Source organism: Anneissia japonica, unplaced genomic scaffold, assembly GCF_011630105.1.
Source record: "Anneissia japonica isolate Jap-2015-1 unplaced genomic scaffold, ASM1163010v1 scaffold212_len457575_cov179, whole genome shotgun sequence".
Lineage (NCBI taxonomy): Eukaryota > Metazoa > Echinodermata > Crinoidea > Comatulida > Comatulidae > Anneissia > Anneissia japonica.
The window spans coordinates 93,510-106,277 of record NW_022758217.1 but is presented as its reverse complement, the minus strand read 5'-3'; the positions used below and the strand labels follow the sequence as shown (position 1 = coordinate 106,277).

At 35.1% G+C, this 12,768-nt stretch overlaps 3 protein-coding genes across 9 annotated transcripts in view; all 3 read right to left on the bottom strand.

Annotated features, from left to right (window-relative positions):
• LOC117125218 (indoleamine 2,3-dioxygenase 2-like) overlaps positions 1-1,394 on the bottom strand; it is a 10,197-nt gene extending 8,803 nt beyond the window's left edge. For 2 of the 4 annotated variants that reach the window (XM_033271666.1, XM_033271668.1), the window contains exon 1: positions 1,241-1,378. Coding sequence is in view for 1 of the 4 variants with exons in the window: in XM_033271668.1 (XP_033127559.1) it covers positions 1,241-1,270 (30 nt within the window). In the remaining 3 variants the exon portion in view is untranslated. Of the gene's footprint in view, positions 1-1,117 lie in introns of all 4 variants that reach the window. The other 2 variants (XM_033271667.1, XM_033271665.1) reach the window with 2 other exon arrangements.
• Positions 1,395-1,535: 141 nt separating this feature from the next.
• Positions 1,536-6,962, bottom strand: LOC117125221 (isatin hydrolase-like). Of its 3 annotated transcripts, none has more exons than XM_033271670.1 (3): positions 6,820-6,962; positions 5,521-5,715; positions 1,536-2,666 (listed from the first exon to the last, which is right to left on the bottom strand). In XM_033271670.1, the coding sequence occupies exons 2-3, from the start codon at positions 5,712-5,714 to the stop codon at positions 1,967-1,969; spliced, it is 894 nt and encodes a 297-aa protein (XP_033127561.1). In that variant the 5' UTR covers position 5,715; positions 6,820-6,962; the 3' UTR covers positions 1,536-1,966. The 3 variants fall into 3 exon arrangements, with proteins under 3 accessions (XP_033127561.1, XP_033127563.1, XP_033127564.1); XM_033271672.1 differs by having other exon boundaries at positions 5,521-5,778; positions 6,820-6,927; XM_033271673.1 differs by having other exon boundaries at positions 5,521-5,729; positions 6,820-6,914.
• A 465-nt stretch (positions 6,963-7,427) lies between these two features.
• LOC117125224 overlaps positions 7,428-12,768 on the bottom strand; it is a 6,986-nt gene continuing 1,645 nt past the window's right edge. For both annotated transcript variants that reach the window (XM_033271683.1, XM_033271684.1), the window contains exons 3-6: positions 12,585-12,698; positions 11,989-12,264; positions 10,702-10,856; positions 7,428-9,835 (exon numbers count right to left, since the gene is read on the bottom strand). In XM_033271683.1, coding sequence (XP_033127574.1) covers positions 9,635-9,835; positions 10,702-10,856; positions 11,989-12,264; positions 12,585-12,698 — 746 coding nt within the window. In that variant the 3' untranslated portion in view covers positions 7,428-9,634. The remainder of the gene's footprint in view (positions 9,836-10,701; positions 10,857-11,988; positions 12,265-12,584; positions 12,699-12,768) is intronic.

Genomic DNA, 12,768 nt, shown 5'->3' with positions numbered 1-12,768 from the left:
GTGAATTATAGGGTAATACGCCCGCGCGCGATCCAAAAGCGGGGAACACATAGGTTTGTCGCGTCAAAGGGATCTGTTGCCGAGTGATCTCCTTCTCAATAATACCTCCATGGTCTTACTAAAGAACCGTTAATGACATTGAATTGGAATATGTTCACCGAAACATACCCATCTGCGTCACTCAACACAGAATAAGGGAACATAACCACTTAAAAAAGGCTCAACTAAAATATCAAACAAGATATTTTATTATACATCTCAATAAGAGTATGCAATGTTTTAACTTAATTTAATTTTGTTGAGCGGAAGCTTGCCCGGGATCTCGGGTTCAAAACATGTACATCGACCAAGATGTTTCCTTAAGACTAAAGATAAGCTTAAAAAACATAATACAAACCACATGAAAACGTACATCATACATCATAATGGAAAAATATTTTGGATGAACCCACACACAATAGAAAATCTCTGCGTATAATAAGATAATATTAGTGGTATAAGGGTTCCTAGTAAAACATCATGGGCGGATTTAGGGCGGGGGGGGGGCTTTTTTTAACGGATTTTGGATATTAGTTTTCCTTTTTGCTGATTTTGTGATTTTTATGTTCAACGTTGCTGAGAAACTTCATCATGTTTTCTAGAAGTAAAATTTCTCTTTTGAAATGGTGTACATTTATGAGCCTTTGCATGTTGTCAAAGATTATGTTGGGAGAAGATGAATTATTACTAATTTAATGACACATGTCATAGTTGCATATTGCAGGTACCCTGTATATTAAAATTTCTTTTAAAAGACATACAACTATTTTTTAAAATTTATTTGTTACTGAAAACTTCCATGCTAGATAGTCGAAATCGACTCAATACAACCTCGTATTCCTCAAATGTGCTGGGCTTCACCGCCGGGAGCCCTAGGCGGCCCCCTGGCCCCCAGCCTAAGGCTGCTCGCTTCGCTCGCAGATTACACCCCTCCCTCTTTTTTCTGCCAAGCTGCATCCGCCCACGCCCTCAGTGCTTCGTACCTTGGCTGGTCGTCCATCTTTACTTTGGTGCCCCACCCCCCTCCTTTTGCTAAATCCTGTATCCGACCCTGAGTATAATAACTGAAGAAACTTACCTTTATGAACTCAAGGCTTCTGTATTAACACTAGTAGTCCTATATACAGTATTTTTTCTAAATTATTCAGTTTCATTTTCAGTACAATGTATACCTTGTGTTATACTATCGTGTCTGACTTACAATATGGCAGATTTTAGCATCTGTGAACATCACTTGCTGACCTTTATTTAGATAACTTAATGAGGCTCCTCATTAGTAGAAACAAAGAGACAATCCTATACATTGCATTGCTATGTACAGCAACTGTATGTATACCAAATCGCTTTTATTGTATGATAGTACGAGTTCAAGCGTTATCAGATATAAAATGAAAATAGCTTTCGTATGTCGCACCTGGCCGATGGCACTTAACAATGCTGATTGTTACAATCAACAAACAATCTGACAAAGCAGCGCAATCAGGCGAAAGAAAACATTTATTGGTCTAAACTGCTCAATCAATCGTATCATGGAGGTATAATACCTCCATGATCGTATGATAATTTTAATACAAAATACTGTTCTAAAATTACCTTAGTCGTATGCTGTTGAAATAAGTCTGCTTTCTCCTTGTGCGTCGTTTTTAATTTGTTACTGTTGCTTGATAGTTTGTACATGTTTGTACAATGAATACATATTTATGCTTAGGCTAGGTTATAATAAATAATTACAATAATAATTATTAAACATTAAAAAAAAAAAAAAAAAAAAAAAACTGACTTACAGTAAACACAACTTTATAAAACGATTTTTATTGGCTCGTGATAAATTCCTCAGTACCAGTAGATGTATATTTGGTCTAAACTACAAAAACAACATGCGTTAATATGCGTAAATACTAAATTAACATAGGTTTTACTTGTTGTTCTAACAGTTTATGATAAATGCAATAAACAGAAAAATGGTGCCAAACACTATAAAGTGTTTACAGGCTATAGTGTGCGCACTATTCGAGGCATCTCCAACCACAGCAAGAATTCTAACAGGGGCACCGCTTCCTTCTTTTATTTTCATGGGCAAAGCATAAACAGTGCTTCCTGTGGTCGGCATCTTATCCAAGTTTGCGACATTTTCAAGACCAAAGATGTTCGCTTTGAAAAGTTTTTCGTGCGAAGGAAAAGTTATAGATTGTCCGTAATCGAATGAGGCGGTGTCGATACCTAAGCCTACAATGTTACGGTTTTCAATTAGCCAATCAGCTGCATCTGGGCTGACTCCTGGAAAGTGAAGGAGCGAGTTTCCATTTGAATCCGTAAAGGTGTCGTTGCGATCTGACCCAAAGTACGCAGTACGATTTGGATAAAATTTACCCCAATCGGTGAACACCATCAAAATGGCACCATTTGGTATAGGCCCATTTTCTTCCTCCCAGGCAATTAAATCTTTAACGTCAAGTAATGCGTCAGGATTTGTCGACGCCTTGGAAGACATATCGATCTTTACACCTGGCCCAATTAAATGACCAACAGGAACTTCATCCATTCTTAGTCTGCCCTCTGATAGATGCGCTGGAGCATCCATGTGCGTCCCTGTGTGCTCGCCGGTCGTAAACATGTTACTCTCCAACCTTAAAAAATAGTACACACATGTATCCATTAGCTATCATCCTCATTCGTTTACATTATACAGTCATATATTTTTTTATTAATAAAGTTTTCACTATAATTACGATTTACTATTATCTGCCAACACCGATACCACCGTTATCACTATTTATACCGTCGTTAATTTATCATTTATGTTATCTTTGTTATTGTAATGTTCACCTTCGTCGGAGTCCTCGTCGTTGTTGTCGTCCTAATAGAAGGTAGGAATAATTATTTGCCAAAAAACTAAATAATTGCAAAAACAAAAAACCATAATCAATATTATCCAGATTTTTTGTGTCGGTCAGGCTTATATACCCATGCATATATACCAATATGCATATACAATATAATTAAGGTTATACAGAAAAATATTAAAGATTTTTAAGAGTCACATATCGAACAAAAATGTTGTAATATATATTAGGCCTATTCACAATAAAAGTGGTATGCCTACATAATATTAATTTCGATTAAAAAAAATCAATGTTACTAAACATTAAAATAATTAAATTATTTTAAATATAAGATTTTTTAAAATAGTTGTTTGTATTTGGTCTTTAAACTGTTCATATTTGCATTTGCCTCATTACGGGACAGTGGGCTATTATTTCACTAAACCAAATTGGTACGGTAGCGCATATCAAGTACAGATTAGCATTATTTTAAATAAATAAATAAATCATTCAGTTACTTATGTTCTTGTTTATCAACACTATCGTATCCATAAGTGTCCGAGTGGAGTTAAATGCTTGGTGGTTAAAGGTGCTTCTTTTCAAAACGGTCCTGGGTTCAATTCAGGGACGTATCCAGGGGAGCCGTGGGAGCCGCGGCTCCCCCCCCCCTTTTGTACACAGTGTTAACATTTTAAAGGTTATTCTTGGGCCAATACAAATTCTTTCCTGGGATCACTCAAAGTGAATACTTCCAAAACATGTAAATATGCATCAGTACACGTTATACAGGCCTAATAGAACACATAGGCCTAAGCGTGATTTTAAAAAAAATCTTAAATCCATAAATCGCAGGCTAGGTCTTCGATATTGTGGTTCAATTTCGTTTTTATAATTTTCCAAGTCTTTAAATTTTTATTTAATAATACTAGGCCTACTACTAAATGTCTATAATGGTGATGTGATGATGATGAATTTTACTATATAAAAGTGTCATTTCCGGCCATCTCGAGAGGTGCTATTTCCTCACCTCAGCCCCAGCCATGGTGGGCTGAGGTGGTTGTGAAATCACGTTTCTGAAGTAGGTCTATGTAAAGTACATACTCAAAGACAATGTTTTTAAGCTTTGTTTTCTGTGGTATATCACACACACATTAATGATGTGTGTGTGATATGGTTGTCAAAAATCCCTAATAAAAGATCATGAGAATTTTTTTTTTTTTTGGCGCTTCATTTTGACTAATGGTGATGTGATGATGATGAATATTACTAAAAGTGTCATTTCTGGCCATCTAGAGTTACTATTTCCCTAAATTTTTCTCACCTCAGCTCCAACCATGGTGGGGCCGAGATGGATGTCGACTCACAAAATGCCCTCCCCCTCCACCTTTCAAAACAGATCTGTGAGCTTCCCTGGGTAAACTCCATCGAGTCGGCTCCTGATAGATGTCTTAGTGACTGCTGTTTGTTTTTAGGATGTGATCTGGTTTTACATGTCCATTTTTCGTGATTATGACTATTCTGAATAGTTTTGAGCAGAGGTAGATTCAAGGCTCCCCCCCCCCCCCCCCGCTTCATTTTTTAAGGAAAAAAAAGAAAAATATATTCAAATTGAAGTGCGAGAGTGTAATTTCCGGCCGTCTAGAGATGCCCTAATCATAAATTTTCTTATCTCAGCCCCCAACCATGGTGGGGCTGAGGTGAGTGGTTCCTCAGTCTGTGAATGTCCCTCCCTGGTTTCACCTCTCTTTCGAATTCCTGGATCTGCCACTGTTGATTTATTACATAATAATTTTTTGAGCTTATTTATAATGCGTCTATTGCAATTTTCACTTTATCCTCTCAAACAGTCCTAAGAACGTTCAGAGTGCGCTAATTCACAGGGGGATTCGCCCCCTTGACCCCGCCGGGGTCCTACGTAATTCGCATATCGGCTCCCCCCTTTCAAAATCCTGGCTACGTCCCTGGTTCAATTCCCGTCACAGTAACAGGATTTTTTCTCACGACCAAAACAACTCCACTCCACTACAACTCCACTCCCATAATGAGACTTAGTTTATGTAGAGCATCTTGTGTTTATGTTTGTCTTGTGAAAGTGATAGGTCTATGCTACTTTGAAAAGTAATAAGTTCACAGCTCATATCGTAGCCTTCGCCCTAAAATCAGTTGATAAAAAAAATAATAAAATAAAATTATGTTGATAATATTTTTCTAGCTGTAAAGCTGTTTCAATCGATAATAATAATAATAATAATAATAATAATAATAATAATAATAATAATAATAATAATAATAATAATAATAATAATAATAATAATAATAATAATAATAATAATAATAATAGATGGATTTAAATAGCGCAAATAAACGAGGTCTCTATGCGCTAGACAATATTGAAGTCAAGAACACAAAGAAAAAAGCCGGAAAAAACAAAAAACAAAAAAACAAAAAACAAACAAAAAAAAACCAACATAAACACCAAGCTAGCACCCAAACCGAAGTATGGGGTTACACCATCACCGCCAAGATAAATAAACCAAGATAGATAAACTAAAAATTACATGAAAGAACAAATGGATTGCTTGGTGAGACAGGATTGAACCAATGATCCACGATTTGAAGGCAAGCATTTAAATAACAAACAGTATTTAGCTATACGTACCAGAGTGGTCCATAAGGTCCACGGTGAAAAATCTCCTGCACGAATGGCGCGTGCATGTCACTTGGAAAATAGAGCGTGTTTTCATCAAACGAATACGTCAAGTCAATGATTTCGTCACCCTGGTCGCACACCACACGATGCAGAATGTCTGTGGCAATTAGAGAGGCAAGCAGCAAAAGATGCAGACGAAACATCCTGAAATAGACCAGCTAATCCATGTGGAAATTGTGCACGGGAGAAGTCGTTTAACATGGAATACTGAAATTAGAAGCTCACCCTGTGTAATTGTCTATAAACTTCAAGGGTGTAATTGTAGTGTTTTGGGTTACATTCACGATGTTGATAATGCGTTTGTTTTTTTATTGAGTCATCGTTATTTAGCCCTATAATTGTGTCCATTACATCGAGCATTGCTTTGTTCATTACCGACTGTTTACATTTATTCATTTAGTAAAAATCGAAAACTAACAAATGCCACTGTCCAAGTTATTAAGGCGATTCATTATGTAAAACAGGATACGATTTTTGTTCTACCACGATGCCTTTGCTGTGGAAAAAGGCTGTGGTGTATATATATGTTCAAGTCCTCTCTGATGCACAAGTTAAAGCGGTGCACTGTCTAAAAAAGAACGGGGTATTTTCTAATTGTGTAGGCCTCCAATTCACCACAAGGCAACACTGCGGCTTCCGTACCGTGGATCTCCAGAGCAGTAGTGGCGCCAGCGACGAGGGGGGAAATACCCGGACTCGTCAGACAGGCCTGGACCCCCGACGTAGACGCTTACGACGAGGGAGTCGGATCAAAAATTAACAAAAATAATAATTTGCTTATCCAAGTAACGTTATTTGTATTTTTCAATCCCTAGTGTGGTCTAAATCACATTTTGGACTATACTAAGCTATAAAAACTCTTCCGTGAACCCTGACAGGGATATTTTCGGGACCCAGACCGAGGCTCTAGTCGGCCCCTTGGTTCGGACCCCTCCGTCGGACATATTAAAATTATATGCTAAGTTCAATTGACTCAATGACTCTATTAGCATTGTTTCCCATCTATAGTCAGGATATTGATATAATACTCTGAAACACGCCTTTGATCTTGTGTTTTCAATGGTATGCCCCGATCCATAACATGGCTAGTTGAGACCAGATTATAATGGCTGGAGTATGAGCGAAGCAATAAACCAAACAACAATAATATAGATCTGATCCCATGGGTTTCACAATAGAAACCACAAAAAGAGCTCCATGATCTACAATACTTACTAGAAACTCTATAATCAAACCAAAAATCCTTACCTTGAAATTATTATACAACTTTCAGATTTTACGTAAATCTTGAAATATTTAGCTCGCGTTCACAGAACTGTTGTACGCAACGTATGATAGGATGTCCCAATACCATATTCGTTATAGTGATAATTGTATTTGCTTTTAAAGTAACCAGGTTTAAATAACGGAAATTAAAGGAAATTAAATCTTACAGTACCAGTCATTTTGTACTCTAGGCCTATATATGTCACAGCAGTCTTATTTTTTCTTTTTTTTTTTCTTTTTTTTTTGTGGGGTCTTCCCACCTTTATTTCACCATTTTTTCTGATTTTCAAATTTTTACCATCAATATTATACATTTTTATTCACGAAGCTCGGACTGCGGTAATATTAATACCAATTACACAACAAAGTCATGCATACACTATGACCTTAGCATAAGTAAGATGTCAACCAGTATACTGAGCTTACAATCTTCAGATTGTAAGCTCTTCAGATTGTAAGCTCAATATACTGGTCTCACAGCAGTATTTGTACAATATTGGAACTTAGAAATAGGCCTTAAAACGTATCACAAAACACACACACACACAAAACAGATAGAAATACATTTTATCCTACTTTTTTTCTGTCAAGCAACGTCGTCCAAGTTTCTCTTTATTGTCACACGTAAAAGGTTTACATAAATTCTTTTTCCAAGTTTAAACATACACATAAATAAACTTAAGTATAAAATAATGTTAAATGGTGTTAAAATACAGGATACAATTTATTAGTTAATATAAAATATAATGGACAGTTCTCTTATGGCTTGCATTGTTATCGGAGAAATGAGTTATTATGACGAGAAAAACTAAAACTTGCTAAAACGCTTTATATAGGCTATTCATAACTAATTTGGTTTGTTTCTTGTATTGTATTTTTTTATTCCTGATGATACTTGAATAATAATGCGAAACGTCAAATAAATTTGCCTTGTCAATTTTTAAAGTGACCTTTATTCTATTCATATCAGGGGCGGATCCATAGAGATCGCTAAAGGGGGGGGGGGGCAAAAGGGGCGCCCGAAAGTTGGGCCGATCGAGACAACACTATCCTAGGGGGTCGGGGGGATGCATTCACATAATAATGAGTAATAATCTTAACAAAATGTATAATAAGTAATGTTATCATTACGCTAACAATTTTTTTCTTGTAGGACCCTAAATACGCAATTATAACGTGATTTCACAACTACATCTTAATAACGCTTGACCGATGCCGCAATGTTATTTTTCTGACATACATAACAGTAAACGCTCATGAAAATTACAATAACTTTTTCTGTTTGTTGGGCAACTATTTTTTCAAATAATTCTCATTCTATCGACATTTATTACTTTATAATTATTTACAGCGCATTAATGTTTTTTTTTGTTTTGTTTTGTTTTTTTTTACTTTGGAACTAGAGACACTGTTAAATATTCTTTCTCTGCATTTTTTTTTGTTCGCCATTGTATCTGTATATTTTTTACAAATGGCCTAATAGACATCATGTAATGTGATCTATATAGCTGAGTGTTTAAAGTTCTATGCTTCTGAACAGGCCGTAAAAAACGTATTACTTTCTACAGAGATCAAAATAATGATCCTGGTATAAAGACAATTAGACTTGACAAGTCCCTTATTATTTTTTCTCATTCTGGACAGTGCCACCAAATTAATAATAATAATAATAATAATAATAATAATAATAATAATAATAATATAATAATAATAATAATATTGAGCATTTATATAGAGCTCTTATACTGCTGTCTCACAGCGCTCTAAGACCAACAATCTATTGAAACAAGTTAGTTTTGAGAAGTGACTTAAATTGCGTACAGGACTTAGACTGACGGATGTGAAATGGAAACCAGATCAATGGTGCTTGTGCAAAGAAACCTTTTTGGATTAGATTTTAGGTGGGTTTTTGGAAAGGATGACGTTAATGTGTCCATTTCAGAACGAAGTCCTAGACGTGAGGGAACATGAGTTGATATAATGCTTTGTAAATATGTAGGAGAGCCATGAATACATTTATAGATTATGGTTGATATTTTGTAGACCATACGTTTTGAAGCAAGCGAAGTTGAGTAAAAAGAGGCGAAACATGATCATATTTTCTAAAATTATGAAATAACTTAGCCGCTCTGTTCTGCAGGAGCTGAAGACGTCTGATTTCTTTATTAAATGAGCCGCAAAAAGTAATGAATTACAGTAGTCAAGTCTTGACAGGACAAGACATCTAACGGCATTTTCACATGTTACTACATCGATATACCTACGAATCTGGTATAAGTTTTTAAGGTTGTAGTTAACTGATATTGCAGAGACCTGATCAGACATAGTTTACTGACCATCAACACCTATACTAATTGATTTTGATTGGTGTATCGTGACATTGCCAATCCTAAGACAAACATCAGTGAACCGTTTTGTATAATATTTTGTGCCAGCAATGATAAATTCTGTCTTTTCTTCATTAAGACATAACATATTCAGAGTCATCCAATCCCAAGAGTATGAGGGATCTTTCAGGCTCAGATGGATCATTTGGATTAAAACTTAAATATAACTTGGTATCGCCAGCATATAGATGATGCATAACACCATGACTACTAATTATGTCACCAATAGGTTTAGTAAAAAGTTACTTCAGAGACGGAATAAAATCGAGTATGGGACGCCATTTCAATTAGCTATGGCGCGCAATAAGCGAAATATAGATTGAGTAGCCCAAAATTAGGGCCTGGAAAACAGGCTAAAAGACGATAGGCGTAAATCACTAAACCAATACTGCTACTTCAAAACACAGCATTCACTTATTCTTATTTGGTTTGATATTAGTATAAGCTGGTGATGTCTTATCCGACTTGAAATTACTAACATGAGCTGTTGTTGTCTTATTCGTCCTGATATTATTAACATAATCTGATGTTGTCTTATCCGGCTTGATAGTAACAGCATAAGTCGATTCTTTAACTGTGTACTGTACTTCCTCGTATGCGTGATTACGGTTCTGTGTTGAGATTTTAAAAGACAATGTAAAAGTTTCATTAGATTTCTGAATTGAACAAAAGTGTAGGCCTATAATTATCATATTAATGATATACCGTGTATCAGCTAAAACTTAAATTTTATAATCAATGTTTGAATTACTAACGTTATTACTTAAGTATTAGTAACCACCTTTTATGTATTTTTTTAAATAACTTATATGATTAATTTAAATGAATAATTATATTTTTTATTAATATTTTTGGTTATCCATTTTCATGACAGACAATAGGCCTATATATTACACATTTTTAACAAATATTAATTTTAGGCAGCATTCAAAACAATAACGAAGGTAATGTACTTGAAGGCTAGGCCTATTGAAGGACATTTTAACTAAACCAAATAAGAAGTCACAAAAGATGCATTCTTCTGGATTGCCAATAGTTAAAAGTTAAATGCAATATCCATAGGCCGAGAAAGGAAAAGAATTAGTTGTCATAAAAATGTCAATAGGTACAAAAGGGTGAGGACACAAAAAAAAATGTCTATTCTACTGAAATTCATACAGCGTTATAAAAGGAATAATAGTAATAATAATACGGTATATATCTCTTAGAAAATCCAAGAAGAAATCGAGAGAATTCACTCTTAATTGGTAAATCCTATTATCGGAAATGTTATGTAGATAATTTTATGTTACGGATACACTATTTCCTCATATCCTGGCAGTGTAGAATAAGATCAGTATCTATTTAATTATGAAACAATACCATAATTATAATGCAATAATTATGTGAATAATGTGCCCAGCCCCAGTGGTAGGTGGCAGGTTTTCGGAAATTTTTATTGAAATGGTGTATATCGAATCTAAAAAAATGTTGTTACCTGACTAATCCGTTTAACCTTGTTGTAGCAGAACAATGCAGCAAGTAATCCGAAGACGCCAACAATGATACCAACAAAGAACATTCCAATTGTCAGAACTGGGTATTCGGAACTGACTGGAATCTGCAGGCCTGGGTATTCGAATCTGTCTAGAACTGATAAATACAACAGTAGGCTCCGTCATAACATCTGGGAGAAGTACACTCCCACACATTTTATAAGAACACTGGGGCTAAAATTGCTTAAAAATTAAGAACAAATTGAGATTGATGTAAAATGTCTAATGAGATTTTTATATTTAAAAACCAAAAAATTATATCTACTACCTTGTGTGCAGTAGGTATGTAATACTCTCTATAATGCAGGACAGTAAGTGTACAACCTGTCATTTTGGGCCATTTTTACCGGGGCAATTTTTCTGTGGCCATATTTTCAGGGGCCCTTTTTTCAGGGACCATTTTTCCGGGGCCACTTTTTACCTACATTCCGGTACAGTGTATACTGCTGTACAATAATACTTTTCTATGTTTGAAAAGTATGTATTTAAGAACAAAATAAGAACACTTTGAGCCTGAAATCGGCCAAAAAATAAGAACACTGAGCCTGAGCAAAAAAAAAAAGTGTATTTGACGGAATTATTGTTTCTGCTTTTGTCATTTTGAATAATTAATTAATTGATAATGATATTATATTTAATTTCAGTAGGTATAATAATATGTACGCTGTGTCGCCTAACATATCATCAAATAAAACTTAAAACAAAATCCGTAATAATGATGTTTTCTGTTTGATTTCAGTAGGTCTACCATTTGTAAGTTATATTGTGTTGCCCAAATGTATGGACCGTACACACAATCAAACAAACGTTTAACATCTTAATTTGCTACATTTGATATAACATATACAATAGGTTGGCATTTTGTAAATTTTCAATTTGTGTGCAGTCTTGTATTTTCTCAGTTGTGCTAATATTGACACTTCAAATTCCGTTACTCATTACTAATTAAATTGAACCATTAAACCCAAAAGTTACTTATTATAAAGTTTATTTGATTACAGAATATTAAAAACATTTGTTTTTATAATTTTCTACTACAATATTTCTGGGTTTTGTAGGATGATTTTCTATGTTTCTCCTTAACCAATACACTTTATAAACCAAAAAAATTGTAATTGCAATTGTAACATTTTCTAAAACAATTATCAGTTTAGGCACAAACTTCGTATAAAATGACATGAGTGTACACCATTTCATTAAGTTTCCAAAAAATGAAAAACAATTCGAACCTGATGCAGTTACTCGAAAGTAACAAGTTTCAGAATTTCCAGACTTATCGGTAGCAGTGTACGTCACATTGATAGATGCACTTAAAACGTCATCCGGTATTCTTATCACGTGACCAGGAGAATGTGAGCTAGTTACGGTGGGATGACAAGAGGAGTCATCGGTCCACGTAGGAGGAGGCCAATACACGGAGACTGATCGATTAGTCGCTGAAAACGTCATATGTATGTCATCCACCGGACAAGATGATCCGTATGAGGGTGGGGTTATATCTTGATCTGAGAAAATTAAATTTCTATTATTTAATAAATATCAGTAACCCGTTGTTGGTATTGATTCCAGTATTTTTTCCCATGGCTAATCCTTTTGACTAGTCTGGTTATCAGACTCTCATTTCGTAGATACGGTACATTTTCGCCTCAATGTTGTTTAACGTGGGATAGTCGGAGCACAGAAAACACATTTAATTATATAGCTGTGCAGCTGTGTCTCTAACGCTTCTCGATACATCATACCATAACAAATATAAATCTAACACATTATTGACCTGATAAATCGTAGAATCTCTGAAAATGTAAATATTACTAAGTTCACATACACTTTTCGCATGCAAAACGATATTGAAATGTACAAGGGGTGTCATTCCACCAGTTTGTAATGAGTATAGTACAGTCTTCGCCACCGAGATCGTTTGGTTCACCACTACCGAAACCTAGAAGAAGTCAAGTAGAGCAAGCGTTATCACAGCTGTTTACATCTGATGCTGCCCGAAACATATCGTA